At 38.4% G+C, this 22242-nt stretch overlaps 1 protein-coding gene across 5 annotated transcripts in view; it reads left to right on the top strand.

Moving 5' to 3' along the window:
• Nucleotides 1-200: 200 nt before the first annotated feature.
• ARMC3 (armadillo repeat containing 3) overlaps nt 201-22242 on the top strand; it is a 78307-nt gene continuing 56265 nt past the window's right edge. For 2 of the 5 annotated variants that reach the window (XM_085227271.1, XM_085227270.1), the window contains exons 1-7: nt 201-351; nt 9055-9103; nt 16320-16437; nt 18438-18563; nt 19601-19669; nt 19988-20163; nt 21475-21669. In XM_085227271.1, coding sequence (XP_085083397.1) covers nt 9056-9103; nt 16320-16437; nt 18438-18563; nt 19601-19669; nt 19988-20163; nt 21475-21669 — 732 coding nt within the window. In that variant the 5' untranslated portion in view covers nt 201-351; nt 9055. Of the gene's footprint in view, nt 352-9054; nt 9104-14125; nt 14199-15529; nt 15719-16319; nt 16438-18437; nt 18564-19600; nt 19670-19987; nt 20164-21474; nt 21670-22242 lie in introns of those variants that run through there. The other 3 variants (XM_085227269.1, XM_085227268.1, XM_085227272.1) reach the window with 2 other exon arrangements.

The following is a 22242-nucleotide window of genomic DNA, read 5'->3' as shown; positions in this document are numbered from 1 at the left end:
CCCAGAAGGGAGTTAATAGCGGCTGTAATTTCTTTACATGTGATTACCTAATTTTTAGTTCTAAAAAGAATTATATTCGCCCATTTCCACTTGCTGTCCACCGACAACCTGGAGCGGTCGAACGGGCAGACACGAAGCGGGAGGCGCCATCAGCCTCCTCAGCGGCCGTCCCGCCTTCCCGCCCGCCGCAGCGCGCATGCGCCGCAGCCATCTCCTAGCAACGGGGAAACAGCGGCGCGGGCCGCTGCGGCGCGATCGCCCCCGGGCGGTGCGAGGGGCCGGGGCGCCCGAGGGCAGAAGGGCGGAGCGGCGGAAAACGGCCCGCTAAGGCTCGGGCGTCTTCAGCTCCAAGTAAGCAGAAATAACGCGTTTGTGGAAGTAGCGATGAAAGTCTTAAAGTCGGAACAGTAACGGGGGAGGTTTCGGCCCGGCCGCGTCGTGCGCTGAGGCCGCCGTTGGGGGCAGCTGAGTGCGGAGCTCCGGGCGGCAGCCTGGTTCGTGCCCGCCCCGACACGGCCGGGAGCCTTCAGAAGTTACGGGACAGAGTTTTAAAAACACCAAAGCCCTGGGTTAGTTTTCAGCTTGAGAACGTAGGTTAAAGTTTCCTTCAGCCACAGCCGAAACCGGCAGCTCAGTGCCTGCTTGGGCAGCACCTCTCCTGGAAGGAAAGCGGGCGCTGTTACAGGATTTACAATGGAGCTGTAGGGCTTATATAGCTATAGAACTTGTGTAGAATTCCTCTGAAACAGTAACGTGACAGGTATGAGGCCTGAAATAGCATGGACAGTAAGTGAGAGGGGAAAAAATGTAGAATAAAACTTCACATACGGAAGATTTACCCAAAAGAACACTAACAAGTAGTTAGGGAGAAAATCTCAGCCTGTTCGATGATGCTTCAGAGGTATGGGATGTATCTGCAGGCAGGACCTCCAAGACCCAGCGTGGGTTTGCTCACAGAGGAGCATCACTGGTGTGAGAGAACTCTTGTAACCTTATTGCTGATTGGAATTATCATCTATATAACACTTTCAATGCTGTATTATCTTAACCAGTGGAAGGTAAGCACAGCTGCTTTCTGATATTTGTTGGCTGTGAGCAAGCTTTCTCACCTTTGCTGATGGAAATACCAGAATGTTTAGGATTTTTATCGCTGCTGCCATTTTCTGATTAGCTCATGTTCTGCTGCTATGGTGAATGCCAAGATGGGCCTCTGAATCCTTACAGCTCATACTGCTGTCTGCAAACCTACTGTGTGTACTTCTACCTTAAGCTGTAATAGACCTTTTCTTTTACCCCCTATTAAAATATTACAGGCTAATTAGTGAGATTTAAAATTAAATAATACTCTATCCTTCTAAACTTAAAGCTCACAAGTGCACTAATGAACAGTTGAGATGCTTCCAATGCATGCAGGGAAGTGCAAGTACAATTTTGTACAAGACAGGAGAGGCTTCATCTCGGGTGTGTTCAGCTGAGGTCAGCTGTGCTTTCAAAAATTTCAGTTAAAATAAATCTGGGAAGAATTTCATAATTAAAAGAGGGGAGATTTAGATTGGATATGAAGAAGAAGTTTTTTTACGATAAGAGTGGTGAGGCACTGGCACAGGTTGCCCAGGGAGGTTGTGGATGCCCCATCCCTGGAGACACCCAAAGTCAGGCTGGATGGGGCTCTGAGCATCTGATCTAGTGTAGGTGTCCCTGTTCATTGCAGGCGAGTTGGGCCAGGTGATCTTCAAGTTGGCTCTTCCAACTCAAATGATTCTATGAAAAGACTTGCAAGAATGATGTGGGTAATAAAGAATTGGGTGTTTTGGAGGATGTTAGAAGAGCTCTTTAACCTGACCAAATGAAGGTAGAATAGAGTTATGTTTGTCATCTTTAAATATATATTGTTTGTACTGCATATAAATGTTATAGTACGTAGTATGAGTAGACTATAGGTAATATATGATATGTAGTAAAATTATTTAGGACTATATAGGATGTATAGAACATAGTAAATGTATACTGTGTACTATAAATATTTAGTAATCTAAAATATTTTGTCATATGCTAGGAAAGTGAGAAATGGACAAAAGCTTGAACACAACACAGATACACAGTAAACTATACTAAAAAAAAACCAAAAAAAATATCTGTAGTTGTTTGAACAATAACTTGTGCAGCAGCTTTTTAGTGAGAGGAATGGGAACAAAATACCCACTTTTTTTTTTTTTTTTTTTTTTAGTTATAGCATTGGAGTTTTCTGGTGGGATTAATGTGATGTGGTACATGTGGCAGGCAGGATTGAATCCAATCATTTAGATTGCTGCTTTCAGCTCTATAATGTCCCTATGAAACTGGCAGAGGGAAACATTCATTTTAAGACATGTGCATTGGTACAGCTGCTTAAAATCTTGAGTGAATTTAATTTTTACTTATTTTTAAGATGTATTTCTTCCTAAGGCAGACCTCTTTGACTTCTACATGAGGAATATCCAGCTATCATTGTTCAGAAAATGGTAACCTCTCTCTTTCTCCTCTGTCTCTTTTTTCTTTTTTTTTCTTTTTTTTTTTTTTTAGATTAAGTCAATTTTTCTTAGACAGAGAAGTTTCTCTTAGTTTCTCAGGGGATGAGGGATTTCACTGAGTCTCAGCGAGACATTTAAAATCACACACATAATTTCTAAAAATCTCCTTCATAGGAGTTGTCACAGCTTGGATTCTCCAAGGATAGACCCCAGGTTTGATATTACTTAATATGTTCATTATAACTTGGAAATGAGCAATAACATGGAGAAATCAAAATTTTCTACTGAGATAAGATAGTTTCTGTTAATTAAGATGATTGCTGGAAATGTCTGAGAGCTATTCTGCAGTTAGGTGAGCTGAGAACACTGCAACAGATGAAATTAGTTGTTGATACATGGAATGTAATTTACACAGGCAGGAATATTTGGAACAATGCACTTTTCAGTAGTAAACCTGAATTAACTATAATCTCTTGAAGGAATGACCTGTTTACCATATGTGGATAGCTTAGTGAAAATCTTCACTGACGAAATTGGGTAATAATTAATCCTCAAAAAAGGCATAATGTCACTGTAATAAATCAGTAGTGTTCTAGAATTGATTGTGGTATTCCAGATTAGGTTAATCATATCTGAGAAAGAAAGATTTAACAGTCAGAGGGGCTCTGGGACAAGAAACAAATACGTCTGGAAAAGCTATATGGAAAGAATAATTAAGACAGCTTTGAAAGGTGATAAATCAGAATGTACAGGGAACCATAAAAGAAAGTAGAGAGAAGATCAAGGCAGGGCATCTTTTAACTAAATTTGTACTGCAAGAATGTGGGAATGTTGTATTGAATTGAGTAACACATTTAACCTGTTGGCATATTTTTTAAGTCTGAGGAGTAGTTGCTTGAAGTACACTCGATGATTGGGCCTGTGCCACAGTGTGCCATAGAATGAAGAGTAGAGGGTTTAAACATTTATGTGGTCACTAAAAACTTTCTAACTATTGTTAGAAAGAGCATGCCAACTTGTTGTCTAAACATTTTACTTTGGGGAAATAAAAACCCTTAACAGATGGAGGAAAACTGACTTTTGGGATTGATTTCATGCATTTATCAGATATGTATCTGGAAGTAGCAGACTGATCTACCATGGAAAACTTCTTACCAGTGTAGTTTGCTCTGAGTCCTGTCAGTTGCTTTGCGATTTGCTCTCATGTTTGTTAATTCCTGTTACTTCATTTTATGCACATTCATGCACTGTCTCCTACACTATACAAATTGATGATACATTGTGCCTCTTCAGCTTAGAATCACAACAGGAGGGAAATACTCCTTAGTGCACCTCTTACCAGAAACCAAGCAGTTAAGCTTCAGAAAACAGCAAGTGTGGTTCTTGGACAACACAAAACCAGGCAGTACTGTTTGTCTGAGGCTGACAGGCCTGGTATCTCTCTTCAATTCTTTTCCTTTCTTCTGGCTGAGAGGAATAGGATAAATAGGAAGAAGGAGATGTGACAGTACTTGCAGGAGTGCAAAACTAGACATTCTGTTCTACCTCCTAAAGGGAGATGTTAAGGCTTCTATGATTTGGAGAAAAAGCAAGTGTTGAAAACAAAAACTGGGGAAAAAGCCAGGGAAGATCTTATCAGTGTCTATTAATACCCAAAGGGAGGGTGCAAACAAGTCACATTCAGGCTCTTTTTAGTGGTGCCCAATGTCAGAACAAGAGACAGTGGACACAATCTGGAATAGAAGGTGTTCTGTTTGAACATCAGGAAGTACTTCTGTGCTGTGTGGGTGGCAGAGCACTGGCACGGGCTGCCCATAGAGGCTGTGGGCTCTCCTCCTCAGGAGCTGGCTGGGCACAAGCCTGAGCATTCTGCCCTGGGTGGCCCAGCTCCAGCAGGGTTTTGGGCCAGATGGACCCCGAGGCCCTGCCGATCTTGGCCATGCCATGCACAGATAGTAGTAATGCAGCTTCAGACTTTCTTAGAGCATGAGTCTGTCAAATCCCAAAATAGATCACATAATAAGTAACTAATTGGAAACTATTCTTAAATCCTTCTTTGCTCTGCTGTTCCGTGGGAGTAGTTGCTTTCAGAAGGGAAAGAAGCCCTTGCTTCCTTGACAAAAGAGATTGGTTCCACAGCTGTCTATGTCTTGAAATTAGTATTGTACTTCTCATATCTTCCTAGTGTTCACTGTGTGTCAGGTCTTAGGTGTCAGTTATTTAAGATTTTAGAAGGCAGAAGATGCAAATGGATCGTGTAATGTTTTGTAAATGCTTTGTTTGACTTAAAAATCACAAAATAATATGACCTCTACTTGTATGCAGCAGGACTCTGACAGTGTCAGTATGTACCCCATGCAGTAAAGGAAGTGTTTATAGAATTTAAATATTTTGACCAGTACAACCACCGTAAGACTTTTCTCATATTTCAAAGTGTTATAAATCTATCTATGTTATAAAATCTTTTATTAATTACTTTACCTTTTTATTGATACTAATCAACTAATCCGTAATCTGGTGATTAAAGTAACTCAACAACTTCTGTGAACTGGTGAACAAGTGTATTGATGGAAAACAAGATGAGAGTCCAGTGATACTTTTGTTGTATTCTTTGGTGTTGTTTGGTTTTTGTTTTTTTGTTTTTTTGTTTGTTTTGTTTGGTTTGTTTTTTTTAGGAAATAAGTTGTCGAAGAACTTGGTTAATCACATTAGGAAATACTAGTTCTCTGAAGGAGTGGTCAGGCACTGGAATGGGCTGCCCAGGGAGGTGGTGGAATTACCGACCCTGGAGGTGTTCAAGGCAAGTTTGGGTTTTGTGTTGAGGGACATGGTTAGTGAGCACTACTGATGATTGGTGGATGGTTGGACTGGATGGTCTTGTAGGTCTTTTCAACCTTGGTGTTTCTGTGATTCTAAGATTCTGTAATCCAATGAAGCAGTCATATGTAGTTAAAAGCAGCAGTGCTCAATGTCTTGGAAGCCTAATTTATTTATCTTGGTATAGTGACTAGAAATAGGTGGCTACCTTAGATTTGTGGTGTAGGAAGTAATTCATGCTAGCAGGGAAGTTCCTAGAGTAAACTAATGAAAGGAAGTAAGCAGAGGAATAATGGTCATCATTATCTGAAGATTGGATACTTAAAGTCTGCTCTACTGGGTGGGCTTCTGCAAGAAATCTTACAAAAAATGGAGTAACTTTTCCTTATTTTGTTTAAAGTGGCAGAGATGCCAGGTCATCATGCAACAGCCAGAAGGTCTGAGGGTTCAACTTTTGAACTAAAAAGTCCACGTTTATGACCTTCCTTTGAATCATTTTCCACTTATGGGTAAAATGTTCTAGTCACAGAGATGTTACCAGAAACTGTTCCTTCAGCCACGTTTAACAAAACAAGGCAGTTGTGTTATGTCATGTGCCTAGTTCTGCTTGTACACAGTCTACTGTGATAGCATCAACCAGGCCTAGACCGGCATTTGGATTCATGTGGAGAAACAGGGTGAAATATTTATCTCACTCATTTGAATTGTCAGCAGCATAAATGTCAATATGTGAGCTAGCAAATCTAGGTTTCAATTTTGGTCAGAGGAAAAAACGGTCATTTTGGAAGGTGTGATTCACCTGACCAATTTTAGACACCTACTTTAGGATGGTCTGCCCTAACGGCTGTTGGACGTACTGGCTAGATCTCCATCCATTATTAAGAAGAGTGACTAGCTTAAGTACCGATGCCTAATTTAGTTCTGGTCCTGCAAAAAACTGGAGGCTCTTCTGAAATTTGGAGTGAAACAGGGCAGTGAGAGAGTTTTGGGGACTGTCATTTTGGAAAGAAGATGTAGTTAGACCTCATGTCTGCCTTAATGGCTGGGAAACAGCATCTGATCGTATCACTGCCCTGAGGAGGGCTGGGAGCAGAGTAAAACAGGGCTGTTTATCTGGCACTGAAATCAGTACATTCCAGGTGAAGGATGGGAAGTAGCACTGAATGGTAGCTCCATGGACTGCTCAGCTGTACACTGGCTACAACTGTTCAGTCAGAGTCCTTTATTACCTCTAGCTCTATATGATTTAAATGTTCAACCCTTTCATCTTAAGACACGTGAAAAACTGCACTCCTAGTAACTTAAAGAACATAAAGTATAGAGCACTACTCAAATAAGAATATTATTTGTCATAAAGATTTAATTAACTACATTTAATCAGATGTGAATAGAGTTTTAGGTTTTTAAAACATTTTCAGGTAACATAAACCCAACATTTAATCGCATTAAAAATACAAATCCCACTAAAAATTTTGTCTGGATTTAAAAATCTTTAGAATAATAAACTGAGTCAATGATGTGCATTCTATACGCAGTTATAGAGAGAAGTTGACTTAGTAACCTTTAAGTATATGTATTCAATACAGAAGATGCATTTCTAGCGTTTAATGTATTCTAGACTACTGTATGTGTCATAGCAGTCATTGTCTCACTAAAGGCAGAATACAAAGAGCTTTATGGGGACCAAGCACAGCAATAGTTGATGGCAGAGTGTACTGAAATCCAGCACAGTAACTGCAGTAGAGAAATAGACTGAAAGGCATAATCCATGGTAATGTAATTATCCAGTTCCCTGTGCTTGTTGCTGCATATGATACTCCCTTTTCAGTATTACTGAGGAACAAAATGCTTCTGAGCATGGGGAGCAACACAAAAATTCCTTAAAAATATCCTTGGAAGTTGGATGCACTTATAAAGCATAAAGAAATGCTGCTAAAAGCTTTGGTCATTCACAGTGTTAGAATATGTACGATATGTGAATCTGTGAACATTAGTTGCACAACACTTTCTCTTGTATGTTAATTGGTCCCTAGCCAAAACTGCAGTTTTGAAACACTGAATTCTTCTGTGTCTGTGTGTTCATATACTTGTGCGTGTATAGGTGCGCAAGGGTGAAGTAAATTGGAACTGAAAAATCTCCGGTGTTATGAGTCTTCCTCTCAAGGCTACAATTAGTGACCTGCCTACAAAGTTTTAAACTTCAGATCTGTGTTTAGGATGTGCTTATCAGCTGGATTCACTACTGTTGTGCTGTAGTTTGTTTGGGAGGCCAGTAGAGGACCAGCACCTGAAAAAGTTCAGAGGATTCAAGAAGAGCTCCAGAGTTTCAGGAACCACAATAAACCGTAGCCCTGACTTTTGTAATCAGCCAAGCTACGGATCTTGTTGTGCTAGAGAATTATCTCTTGTTGCACTGCAAGAAGCTGTCAGGCTAGGACTGGCTACAGGTGATAGTTGCTTTCCACTTGAGAACTACCAAGTTGTTTTTAAGGAATATTAAGAGTGCACATTTTGCTTTTATATGGTTGTATGGGGCTGCTGATTCACGGCCTGAACCTTTGATTGATCACCTGAGGCGAGCACTGAGTCAGCCACGGGAGCACAGGTGAAGGCAATTCTCCTGCGCTGCAGGAAGGGGTGGAGCTTGGCTGCACCTCTCCTAGACCCATTTAAGAGCTGACTGCCAGTGGGGAAGGATTTCTCTGGAGATCTGCTCCATCAGGAGTTCATCTCGTGAGCCCAGGACAGGGTGAGTGACTTTCTCTCATTTCCTTCAATATAAATTATATTAGCCAAGCTCCTAGATATAGATATAGATATATACACACACACACACCATCTGTATATCCATTGATTAAACATACAGTGTTAGAACAAACCTAAGTTTGGGGTAACTGGGGCTGTGTTCTCTGCAGTGTTAATGCTAGAGGGTCGTGTTGTGCTTTACTTTTTGCCTGTGGCTTAACTGGAGGGCTCTCAGATGAAGTTTTGCAAGCCACGTGAAATTAGGTCTACATGGGGTTATTACATCCATATGCTTCAGAAGCTGCTATTAGATGCAGCTGAGAAGGTCTTCCAGGTTCACTTGCACGTGTGCTAGTATGAAAAAAGCAGAAGACAGAACCTGGTGTAATATTTTTTAAAAAAATTGTTTTAAAATCAGTGAAAATTATACCATGCAAAACTGTACCTTTGTGCCCACAGACCTGATTTTTGTCCTCTGTTAAATATGGACAGAGAATTTGAATTTGAAATCCTTTCTCAAGGTAGGACTCATTTGTTCATTCTACAGCTGTACAGAATGTTGGCCAACAGATAATGTATAGGCAAACATAGGGAAATAGCCTGTTCTTGTGTGGTTTATAGGTGCAGTCAAAACTGACTTACGAAAGTGCGTGTCTTGCTTATCTGTACCACGTGAAGCTTGAGCCTGGGAAGTCTTGCATCTTTCCTTTTAGCTAAGTGGTTTTTTGATAGATACGTTTTTAACGAATGTGTTCAAGTGTTAGAAAGTTTGTTGCATTGCACAAATGAAACATTGCTGCTTGAAGGGATAGCTTTCTGTACAGAAATTATGGTGTCAATGAATTCTCCCAATTGATTAGATGGGTCAAATAAATGCAAAAGTCAGTCTTACAAGTTTTCCTAAAGCACTGGTAAACTGATTCGTGAAGCAGAGGAGAGTTTGTCTGTTTTTTATTTTTCATTTTTGTGTTTTTGTTTTTAGAATGGGTAAAAAAGTGAGGAAGGAAGTAGAGCCTCCACCCAAGGATGTGGTAAGTATATAAACTACAGTGTGCTATAAAATAAACATTGCACAATTATAGGCTCAGCTCTACCATCCTTACGTAGTTCCTTACTCTCCTAGCTTGCCCACGTTATTCTAAATATGTCTTTTAAAGATAATTCTGTTTCTGCTTTTTTTGGACAGCATACAAACCAAACTGACTGGGCATGTGTAGTTCTTTGAGGAGATTGTTGTCTTTGGCAGGCTTTGCAAGTAGTAATATATGAAACAATCCAGGCTTCTTTATATTTGAGGAGCAGTATTAGTTTTCCATTTGTAAAAATCAAAAGAAGGTAGGAGAGACCTGAAATCTGCTTCTCTTGAATTGTGGAAGCATTCCCAAGGATGAAAGAGTTAAAAGCCTAGATGAATCTGCAGGGCTTTTTGTTTTAAACTGAATACAAGAGTTTTACAGATATTTTGAATATATATAGCATATATTCTGGATCTCTTGCAAAGGTATATGATCTCTAGGAGTAGTTCAGGGTTGTTGGTTTTTTTTTTTTGTATCATTGAAAAGTGGCACAGTAAGAAGTACTTGGAGTTGAAGCCAAATATGGAATAACGATGGTATATGACTACTTTTTTCCCCAAAAAACTGGAGATTAAAGATCTGACACTAGCTAATTAACACTTTGAGGGTTTCTCTGAAGCTGTGAGGTACAGGGAGACCCAAAAAGAGGTAGAAATTTGAAGTATAGAAGTTTTATAAGTCTTACTGGTTTATTCAGAAAGAAGTAAGATTGAAACACTGAACAAACAAAACACAAATTCAGCACCAGATACTGAATTAATTAATGAAGAATTGTTTCATTGGATATTTGCAGAAAGAGCACAAAATTAAAGGCAAAGCTCAGTATGTGTGGTTTGGTTTGTTTTTAAACAAAAAAAGGGCTTTCTGAGAGTAATGGAACTGGAAAGCTTTTTCAAATGTCATAGCAAAGTTAATCAGCAAAAACTACATCATAGTGTCAACGCTAGTTAAGCATAATTTTGACCAATACAGTAAAAGTAATCGTTATGGTTGAATTCAAATGTTCAAAGCCATGATGTCACTGATGTTTAGCAGTTGTCTGATCTTACACAATGCATGGGAACTGCTGAATCATGGCCAGAACCTCTGATTGATTGCTAAGGCGAGCACTGAGTCAGCCATGGGAGCACAGGTGAAGGCAATTCTCCTGTGCTGCCTGAAGGGGTGGAGCCTGGCTGCACCTCTCCTAGACCCGTTTAAGAGCTGACTGCCAGTGGGAAAGGATCTCTTCTGGAGATCTTTCCTCTGGAGTTTTGCAGTGAGCCCGGGATGTGGGTAAGCATCCTATCTATTCTTTTTGGTGTAGTAACCTGCTTAGCCAAACTCTCTGGTATTTTTCATAATTATGACATCTGTACATTCATTGATTATACACACAACTATTTTGTGGATAGATTAATATTACAAATGTAATTCATAAGCTCCAATCAATTGTAAATGCTTATGAATGGAGACTTGAGTTAAAACTTTAACATGAAGGGTTAAATTGACCTAACACTAACCCAAAAAACGAGGAGACAGAAAAAAGATACATATATCTAAGACTAACTGAAACAGACTTGAATAATTAAACTAAATATCTTTTCAGTCTAATAAAAAAATGGAAAGGCATAATAATGGGTTTAGAGCCTAAAGATATGCTATTCCCTTCAAAAGTAGTAAAAAGGGACTACTTTAGTAATTATCTAGAAAATCAATTAGAAACAGGACCTTAGCTCCTGTATTTGGAAGCCACCATTTAGAGTTTCTGAAGAAAAGAATGGTGCAGCCTTCTACCAGTACAGTCAACTGTGAATAATGTTAGGAAAGATATTAAACAATTGGGAAAGAAAAAAGTAAACTTACAAAAAAGGTTAGTAAAACCATTAAAAAGGAAAGCATTAGAAAGAGTGAACTCCAGATGGCATCTGTGGTTTTTGGCTTAGACACTTACCCTTATTGTACTTCAGGCTAGCATCTCTCTTCTAGCAGTACTATCGGGGAAAAAACAACCGAATGTTGCATGGCAAAACAGTACTAAATATGAATATGGATCCTTGATTAGTTTTTACTGTTAGCTAGGAAAATCTTCTAGCTATGAGAATATTGTTGACACCGATCATGTCAAATCAAATTTCAAACCTTTAAATTTCACCTGGCAGGAAATGAGATGCAGACAAAACACCTGATATATTAGCTATTATTTTCTGATTGATAAGCTGCTTACGGAAATGTCAAGTCCAAGAAAAGAAACCTTGAGAAAATATGGACAGGTTTATGTAAGAGGGCAATGTGTAATTCTCTGAGAATATATGATACTGTAGATAACTAATTTGTATAGATTTCTAGGAATAGGTAGCAAATACATCTCTTAGCCTAGCCACTGATTAGATGTTTCAGAGAGTACTCCTGAGAACCCTTTTTTCTCCATCTTTTGTATATTGCTTTTTGCTATTATCTGTTCTTGGAGAAGCCCAGTCCTCAGAAAAACAATAATTTGGGTGTCCTTCTTGCTATGGATGACCTCAGACTATATTTTAGGCAGAAGAAATGTTAGCTTTCGCATAGGTCAGTAAGAACTTTTCATACATGAAGGCTGCTCCAAAAGTAGTGCCTCCTATTTTATGATGTTGGCCCACAATGTCAGAGGTGGATGTTGGTGGTATGGCAGTAGAGGCTGAATCTTCCTACCAGTATCCTGTTACATTTTGTTGCCATGTGACAGACAAAATGATGTCTGATGTGGTAGTGTGGATGAAGCAAAGGTGTGGAATTGAATTCCTCCATGTGGAGAAAATTGCACCCATTGACATTCATTGACGCTTGCTGAAGATTTATGGAGACCCAAGAGTGAATGTTAGCACGGTGAGTAGGAGGGTGCTGTATTTCAGCAATGGTGGCAGTGACATGAAAGACAAGCCATGTTCTGGTCAACCGTGAAGATTTTTACAAGCACAGCATGCAGACTCTTGTTTATTGCTGGTGATCATATGTAGCTAATGGTGGTGTCTGTGTTGAAAAATAATGTTTTGTAGTTGAAAATTTTCTTTATCAAGTAGTGTTATTGTGCTTTTTATATCTGATGTAGTTTCCATGAAAATAAGTAGGAAGTATTACTTTCAGAGCAACCTATGTAGATAGTATCTTAAGTTTGTTCTAGACAATACTGCTATTTATTCGTCAGTTAAAGCACTTGCGTTAACAGAAAGCCTAAGGTTGCCACTAGAGAAAATACTGAGTCGTTATCCCTAAAAGAAAGATGTAGCTATCTGGGGATTTTTGAAAATAGCTTCACTTGTGACACTGATATTAAAAATCAAAGTATGAAGGAACAGAAGTGGTACTGTCAACTCTGGATGGGAACACCTTTTGAGGCATCAATACCTAAATATTAATTTGACTTGACTTTAGTAAGCCTTTCAATGCTGTCTTTCGTAACATAGACAAACTGATGAAGCATGGACAAGATAAATAGACAATGATGTGAATTAAAAACTGGCTGCTGAACTCAGAGGGTTGTGATCAGCAGCATGAAGCCCAGCTAGAGACCAGTCACTACTGTTGTGCCCCAGAGGTTAACCTCTTCATTAGTGACTTGAGTGACAGGACAGAGTGCATTTGCAGCAAGTTTACAGACAGTATGAAATTGCTGGGAGTGACTGATGCACCGATTGGTTGTGCTGCCATCCAAAGGGTCCTCAAGAGATTAGAGGAATAGAGAAAACAAGAATTTCAGTAAGTTCATTCAAGGGAGGTGCAAAGTAGTAACCTGTACAGACTGAGAGATGACCAGCTGCAAAGCGGCTTTGCAGAAAAGCACTTGGTGGGCAGTAAGTTGACCATGCACTACATGTGCACTTGTGGCAAAGAAGGCCAGTAACACTGTAGGGTGCAGTAGACAACATTGGCACGGCAACTTGTGGGGCATGACTGCTATCTTTCGCTCAACTTTGGTGAGATCAAATCTGGAGTGCTGTGTCCAGTTTGGGGTTCATCTGGTACAACAGTCACATGGACTCACTGGAACAAATCTGGCAAAGGGCCACAAAGATGCTGAAGGGCTTGAAGCGTTTGTCTTCTGAGGAGAGACTGAGAGCTACAACTGTTCAGTCTTAAGGGAAGGCTCTGAGGAGTCTTGTCAATGTGTATAAACAGCTGATGGAAGGGAATGAAAAACTCAGAGTCCCACTCTTCTCAGTGGTGCCTTCTAAAAGGGTGAAAGGCAAAAGGTACAAACTGAAACTCAGGAGATTCTGTTTAAAGACGAGGAAAAAAAAGCACATCTCTTTTACTAATGGATGATGGAACACTGGTTCATTTAGTTCAAAAAGAGCTTTTAAAGGATATTTTAGAAAAATAGCACGATTAAACAATAGAATAAAAGGAGATAAATACATCTTTCAAAAGGTGGGATCTGTCCAAAAATGAGTCTAATAGGAAGGTGCCTGTTACATTTTTCAGAGAGTAGGAATGAATCTAATACCTATCCAAATGTATAGATGCAAGACCAGTTCGACTCTGCCTATATGCCAACCTGCAGTTAAAGCCTAGGACTTATCAATGAATTGTAGTTTATACAATTACCTGTGAACGTGAGAGGCAAAGAAAATGGAGCAACATAGTAATAATTTTATTATTAGATCAATGTAAATAACTGAGATTTAAAACTCTTACTTTGTATTTCATTTCTTATTAACCTTCATCTGAGATCAATCTTTGAGTTTAATTTATGTTTCCCTGAAAGAGTAACTTTAATAAAAATTAATGTTTCATACTATCACCAAGTGTTTGGCCAGACACAGCCCTGCTGATGCCAATGAAGTTTCTGCAGGGTTGGATTTAACTTTGCCTCTTTATATGTCACTTTTCATTCAGAGCTTAATCTAATTAAATTGTCTGCAATTGCCTGGGAGAGCTATTAGGAATCTATTTTGAATTGTAATGTAGAAAATATATATTGTAACTTATTCTTTTATTATTTATATTTTTACTTTATAGAAGAATAACCAAGCCCTACAATCAATAGAGATAGAGAACATCTTCATCAGTGTGTGGAAAAAGGGCATACAAGGTGTGGCAAGGATTCTGCTCTGTGGCAGATTGTTTTGTGAATATCCTTCTCATAACTTCAGCCCTTGAAGTGCTGTACCAGACTTGTACCCTTGTGGAGCAGCTGCAAGGGAATAGAAAATTGCATCTGGGAAAAAAAAATTCTCTTGCTAGAATAAAAAACTGCCCCAAGAAGCTTATATTCTGTACATATGTAAGAAATATTGACAATATATCTTCGTTGGTCATAGAGAAGTAATATGTATTCAGCCAAGCTGAACAGACATGAATTTAGCATCAAAGAGGTATGACCTATTAGGCCTCTTAGCTGTTTTTTTGTTGTTTTTTTTTTAATTGAAAAAGGTTCTGCTCTACATGTTTAACTATATCCATGTCAGTACCAATTTGCTGGTAAAGCTTACCCACCCTGATAAAGCAGTAAGAGTTTAGATATAGTCCTAATGTTTTCTGCTAATGAAAAATCTAAAAGCAAAATTTCAGTCTAGATATGTGTGTGCTCAATTTTCCTCCTCTTGTACTGGAGAGGTGGCGTGTGTTCATCTGGGTTTAGTTAATGACTTCCAAAACTTCTCCTGTGCCTCCACCTTGTCACAACAAGCATGAAGAGGGACAGATCTGCATATTTTCAAGACCTGCTTGGGGTTAGGGAGTGCAATTAAGCACATTAGCCAGATAACCTTTTTATTATTAGGGAAACATGGAACTTCATAGAATCGTAGAATCCTTAAAGTTGGAAGGGACCTTTAAAGGTCTCATCTAATCTAACTCCCCTGCAGTGAACGGGAACATCCAGAGTCAAATCAGGTGCTCAAAGCCTGGTTCAGCCTGGTCTTTAGTGTCTCCAGAGATGGGGCTTCCACCACTGTCCTGGGCAACCTGTTCCAGTGCCTCACCACCCTGGCTGTAAAAGACTTTTACCTTAGAACCAACCTGAATCTTCCCTCTTCAAGCCTGAAGTCATTTCCTCCTGTCCTGTTAGCACAGACACTGCTAAAGAACCTTTTTGCTTCTTTCCTACAGCCACCCAGTAGATACTGAAAGGCCACTATCGGGTCACCTCCCAGCCTTCTCTTCATCAGGTTGAACAGCCCCAGTACTTTCAGCCTGTCCTTGCAGGGGAGGTGTTCCATTCCACAGATCATTGCTGTGGCCCTTCTGTGGACACACACCAACAGGTCCATGTCTCTCCTGTACTGAGGATTCCACATCTGGATGCATTACTGCAAGTGAAGTCTCACCTGTGCAGAGTAGAAAGGTTGATCACCTCCCTCGCCCTGCTGGCTGCTCTTCTTTTGCTGCAGCCCAGGATATGGTTGGCTTTGTGGGCTGAGAGCACACTGCTGGCTCATGTCCAGCTTGCCATCCACCAGTACCCCCAAGTCCTTTTTGGCTGGGCTGTGCTCAATCACAGCCATCATCACCGAGTTTGTATTGGTGGCAGGAATTGCCTTGACCTACATGCAAGACCTTGCACTTGGATTTGTTGAACTTCATGAGGTTCTCCTGGGCCCACTGCTTACCGTAAGTCCTTCTGGATGGCATCCTGTTCCTCAGCTGTGTTGATCTTACCACACAGCTTGGAAGATTTTTTTCTGTATGAGAGAAATCGGAACTGGAAATGAACGCTTTGTATCATTTCTGATGCAAAGCTCATCAGGGATTATCACGGAATTACTTCAGTGTGTGCAAGATTGTGGTAAGCTAGTGGTCAGCAAGTGAAACGAGTTGATGAAGGCACAGGAAGGGTCATTTTAATTTACTTAATTCTAATTACTCCCACTAAGTAGTAATGCCGCAGAGTAATCAAATCTTACGTCTCCCCATATTAGATTTGGAAGCTGTAGGATGTTCTTTTAGGTGTAACAGAATTGTGTAGTCTTTTTCCTTCAAAAAGGTGTACAGGGAACTGCCAGGGTTTTCCTCAAATCTTCATACAAGATGAAACAAGATGATTGTATTAAGTCAATTATTCTTTGTTACTTTTTGAAAGCATTTCAAATTGTTACTGAAAGTTAAAATTTTCCATTTATTGATGAAGTGTGGAAGTCTACTGCAGCTGACAGCAAGGCTCAATATAAATTCATACTATTCTTCCTTTTTTTGTTTTTGTTTTTTTTCCTAGTTTGAGCCTTTACTGATTGAAAGCAAAGCAGCAGCAACAGTTGTACTAATGCTTGATTCTCCAGAAGAGGAAGTTTTGGCCAAAGCATGTGATGCTATATATAAATTTGCATCAAAAGGTCAGTCTTCATTGCAGTACACTTTCTTCTGCCTTACTTATGTTTTGCCAGCAGTTCAGAACTTTTTGGTTTCCTCACACTGAAATTTTCAACCTCTGTTAAAATTTTGTTTTGTTTTTCCCTCAGAAATATCTGTCACTCCTGTATTTGCAGTTAAAAAGAAGTCCTGTGGTTTGTATGGAGATTTTTAACATTTTATTGTAGAAATTTATATTCTCGGAGAAATAGTTGTTTCAAAGTTCTTGTATCTCAATGAGATGCATATTCTGAAATGGAGGGAAATAGCTATGAACTGCGTACCCTAAACTCTTGCTGGCTTTCTCCCTGCTGTCCACAGTAACACAGAAAAGATAGGCAGCTTCCCCCTTTGTTCATTATAAAATGAATTATAAAAAGTAGTGTGGGAACTGAGAATACAAGTTGATTTTGGATTTTGTTATTGTTTTTTTTTTTAATTCACTTTTGCATGTGTGCTGCTTTTTCTTTTTTCTTTCCTTTGAGCAGGGAACAGAAGGCTGTAATCATATGAAACACTTTTGTTGGTGGAAATCTCAGGTGGAAGTTAGTGGTTCAAATCATGGTAGTTGCTTCAGGAAAGTAAATTTGGAAGGCAAAAAAATAGGAAACTAAAATGAGGTTCACAACAACATAATTCGCCTGTACTTCACCAAATAGAAAGTTATCCGCTGTACTGCTATTGTAGTCACTGGTAAATGTGTGGGTGGCCAACAGACAGAAGAATCCTTTCCTTTAAAAATAGGAATGAATCCTAGAGAACTGTTCCTATGCATTGAATTAGAAATCCAAAGTGTGTGATGATGCTAGACTATCCATTACACACATTAAGAAGATACAGTTTAATTTGAATAGCCAATTTTAGTACTGGAACTTCTGGCTTCTGAATGCTTTTTTTTCTTTAATGTTTCTTAAATTAATTGTTTTTATCACTTTTATATTAAATATTCAGATTGAGACGAATTATGTTGTAACTGGTAGCTTTTGAAAGGCATCCAAAAAGAGATTAAACAGATTAATGGTCCTTGATAATGTGATGATGAAAAGCCAACCTATATCCTTCCCCACCACTTGGCACAGTAGGAACAGGTTCTTCCTTACTTCTCTCCAGAGATGTATGGGATCACCATTTCCCCTAGTCTTCTGTTGTGTAGTAATATGTTATCTGTCCAGTTACCATGCCAGTGAAGCACCTAACTTTCAAAGCAGTCATTTTGGATTATCTGTAAATTCACTTAAGAGCAAGTGTCACCAAAACTAGTAAAAATAGTCTCTGCTGCTACGTAGCAGCAAGGGCAGGCTGCTCTGCAAGGCAAGGGAAAGCAGGAGTCAGTGACAGCAGAGCACACAGGGGTTCATGACCTCCAAAATGGGTGCAGTCCCATGAGTACAGTGAGAACACGTCCCACAGTGGTAACCAGTCAGTCAATGGTCCAGTGGTCACCAAGCAGTCTGTGGTGATGAGGCAGGTTTGAGGTCAAGCCAAGAAGTCACATCTGTGGTCAGGGTCTGGATCAGTGGATACATAGCCAGGAATGAAATGAAATGCTCTTGAGAAATGAAGAGCAGGGGCTCGACTTAAATGCAGTTCCTTATAGAAGTGGAGAGTCCCTGTGTAAGGCTTTTTTCAGAACGGAGCGAGTCCTGATACACATTTTCAAACTTTTTACGATAATATTGAGACCTAAAGTTATTTTTTTTTCTGTTGGAGACCAAGATTCTGTTTTAATGTTATGATCCAGGAAGGAGATCAACAGGATATCAGATCCATGAACTACATTTTTAAAGCGTGCGTTTGATATATTTTGTTTGATACTCTAAGATCTTAAGTAACTTTTTGATGGTATTATTGATGTATATTGACAAATTTATGTTCTATCTATTGTATTTTAGGTCACTGAAATACTGTTATACTTCGTTACATTAGAACTATGAGCTTGTTGCGTTGTTTTTTTTACATAACTTTTAACCTATTTACTCTTCAGGTGATGAAAACAAAGTGGCGCTTCTTGGTCTTGGAGCAGTGGAACGTTTGTATAAACTCATCTCACATGAAGATCCAATTGTACGCAGAAATGCCATGATGGTATTTGGCATCATGGCTTCTAATCGTAAGAGTCTCTGTTTCTCAGTATTTTTCCGTGTATATGGTTGTAGCTGTTACAGCAATAGGTGGCTCATATAAAATTAATAAATAAATGTTAAAAAAAAAAATTCCTATATCAGTAGTTCAAAAGAACTGGTTTTGCTAGAGATTTTGGAAAAAAAAATTGAAAGATAAGTGTATTTTCCTCCAGTCATTATTTTTGCTTTGACAGGATGAAACTGGAAGAGTTTACTATTGGAATTCTGTCTATCTGAGAATGCCTGACTACTTATGATACCCAGCTAATGTGGATATGATACATTTTGAACTTTTACAGAAGTTGGAAATGAGGGATAAAATGCTATTTATCACATACAGAAAATGCTGTGTTTACTGAAGGCATTGGTATAGCTACATTTATAGCATCTAACTCGGATATCAGCAAAAAAAAGTCCCGAACTTTGAAGCACTGATATGTATATTTACCCAACTGGTCAGTGTTGCTGTAGGTATTTGTTATCTGTATCTGAGCTAGTGAAGTGGAACATCTCAAACATCTCTCAGAAACATTTGAGTTATGGCAAACTTGTGTATCTAGTATAGCAGTACCACTATTAGATGTATTAACCACAACATAATGTTACTTTGGACCTTATGCAGAAAAACAGGTAGTGATGGCTTGAAAACTAAATAAAGGAAGAATTGTTTTTAGTTTAATCGCTGTAAGCAAAAATATTTTATCTATTCGCGTATAACTTGACAACTAGAACTATGTAAGGTATAGCAAGAAGCTGCTAGATGCAAGAATTTTTAATGTGAAGTATTGAGGAACTTTTCATATATAAAATAACAAAGAACGTTACAAAGAATGTTATCCAGTACTTTAAAATCTCCTGTGCATTTTCTGGGCCCATTTTCTTTGTTTAACTTTGGTTACATGTCAGTCTCAATCAGGTCTTTCTGTCACTTGTGGAGTAACCTTAAGTACATTTCCCTTGGAGCCGAATCTGTTTCTTTACTTGCTTGCCAGATGAAAGACCTCACAAATTTATTTCATTGTAGATGATGTCAAGAAGTTATTGAGGGAACTGGATGTCACAAGTTCACTGCTGTCACACCTGGTACCAGAAGGTAACTTACAGTATTCCTTGTGCAAAAAATACTCTCAAAAAGCATTTGCTATTGCTATTTGACCAAGCACTTTAATGACATTCTTCTCTTATGATTTGCCATAATATATATTAAATAGATGATCACTTTTATAGGCAAAGATCAGTTATTCATTAAGTAAAGTTTTATACTGTACAGATTGAGCAACATGTTTATGGAGAATTGAGATGCAATTAACAGCTAACATTTATTTTTTACCATATCTTAAACCACAGGTTTGTGACCATGTACTGTGTGCTGAATAAACTTGAACAAAATATTTTATTTTTTTTCTTACAGAAGATGTGGTTATTCATGAATTTGCTACTCTGTGTCTGGCACATATGGCTGTTGAATATACTACTAAAGTACAAATATTTGAGCAAGGTGGATTAGAACCACTTATAAGTCTACTATGTAGTCCTGACCCTGATGTTACGAAGAATTCAGTTGAGTGTATTTATCTCCTGGTACAGGTAAAGTTTATTGATTTTTTTTTTTTTTTTTTTGGGGGGGGGGGGGAGGGGGGGAAATTACAGAGGCAGATAAGCATTTCCCTGTGGGGTCAGTAATTTTAAAATATTTGGTTCCTTTACTCTCCAGCACTCGTCAGTGTGTATGAAAACATTAGTTGTCACATGAGCTGTGAATATAGCTGATTTGACTATACTTATGTCCAACTTAATGCAATTATCCATGCTGTACAGCAACGTGAGATCAGAATCAGATTCAGATGTGTTTTCAATTAAATATGTATTTGTTTTCTTATTTGGAAAATAGTAGTCTCGGTAATGAGAGTTATAACCAGTCTATCTAAAAGGCTGGAATAATTCTAAAGCTATATTAGTGATTTCATTATGCCTTGTTTTGGCCAGTAAGTCCGTAGTTACGGTTGTGAACATCTTTCTAATGATAGGTGGATGCTGTCAACAGCTACTTTCCATACTGGAGGAATAGATTTGTTATTGGCTACTTTGACACTCAGCACTAATGTCATCCATATGCTGCTTAGCAAAAGAATGGTGCATTTGTATGTCAGTTCTCTTCCAAAGCTTAAGCGAATCAATTCAATAATGGATTCCGTTTATAACTCTATCTCTTTTGGGGCATCAGAGCATGTCTATTCAGAATCACATTTTACTCTTTCTCCTTTTTTACTATCTCACTGTCTTTGTTGCAGGGTATATCTGGATAACTGCACCTGGTGCTTGCTTATATTGATAAGGATAATTGCATGCTGCACATGTGCAATGAGCTATTTAAAAGCAAATTGTAATTTATTTATATTTTTTCTATTTTAATATAATCTACTACTGTCTTTTATTAGGCAGCATATATATTGTTTAAATTCAAAAATTTTAATCATTGTTTTATAATTATTGAAGGAAAAGATGTAACCAGGCAATGACAGTGTAATGGGAAAACTATTTTTTCTCCCATTGAGATAAATAAAAATTATGAAATTAAATTTTAAACTTTCTTAAAAATATGTTGAGATAAACATGGCAAAACCAAGAGTAAACTGGCTTCTTTAGCTAGAGCTAGATATTGTAGTGTATACCTCAATAGCACAAAAGATGTGGATTTTAATGTAATGTGGGGGAGATTGTACTAAATCTGGTTCTTGGACAAAAAAGAAAGAAATCTTTAGAACTGCGGGTTCTTAAGTATTGACTCCTTTTTGTATTTTTGAAACTAGATTTTTGGTGTTCTTTCTGTAAACTCGGGAATTACTGTACTGCTTTATTCTCTATTGCTAACTTTCCTTGTTGAATATTTTACTACAGGATTTTCAGAGCCGTGCTGCTGTTTGTGAACTGAATGCAATTCCACCCTTGCTGGATCTACTGAGATCTGAATATCCTGTTATTCAGTTGCTAGCCCTTAAAACCTTGGAAGTAATTAGCAAAGACAGAGAAACGAGGATAATGTTGGGAGAAAATCAAGGATTAGATTGTCTTCTGAAGATACTGGAAAACAATGTATAGTTTACTTGCCATACAAGTTTTTTTTTTGTTCCTTTGCTGCTAATGTTTGTGTGACTAATGAGAAATATTGTTTGTGTTATGGAAGAAAGATAACAGAAGAAATAGCTCCTTACTTGGAGCTAGCTATGATGGAAACAAAATAAGCAAGGATACTCAGCTTGCTATAAAAAGCAAAGGGATTCAAAAAAATGTTTGTTTTATTGCTTTATTTATGGTACTCTTTCCCGTTTGCTGTCCTTTCTCAAATGGTTGTAAATATCAGACAGATTTGCCATATACTTTTTCATATGATGTTTTCTCTAAAATCTTTATTAGATGCTGAACTCTGGTGCTGATTTGCATTTTGAATACTGACTTTTCCTGAGTTTCCTTTGATATCCATGCCTTTAAATATAATTTCCTTCCTTGGAAATGCCATTGTTTATACTATAATTACATTCACTATAGTGCTTCTTGTCACATGTCAGTCACCAAGGGAAATATAATGCATAGAGAAATTTGTGAAGTTTTTGAAATTCTAAGGTGTCAGGTCCTTTCTGAATACTTGCCTAATCCATTTAGATATAA

This window comes from Meleagris gallopavo, chromosome 6 (genome assembly GCF_905368555.1).
Source record: "Meleagris gallopavo chromosome 6, MGAL_WU_HG_1.1, whole genome shotgun sequence".
Classification (NCBI taxonomy): domain Eukaryota; kingdom Metazoa; phylum Chordata; class Aves; order Galliformes; family Phasianidae; genus Meleagris; species Meleagris gallopavo.
This window is presented reverse-complemented; position numbering and strand designations above follow the sequence as displayed.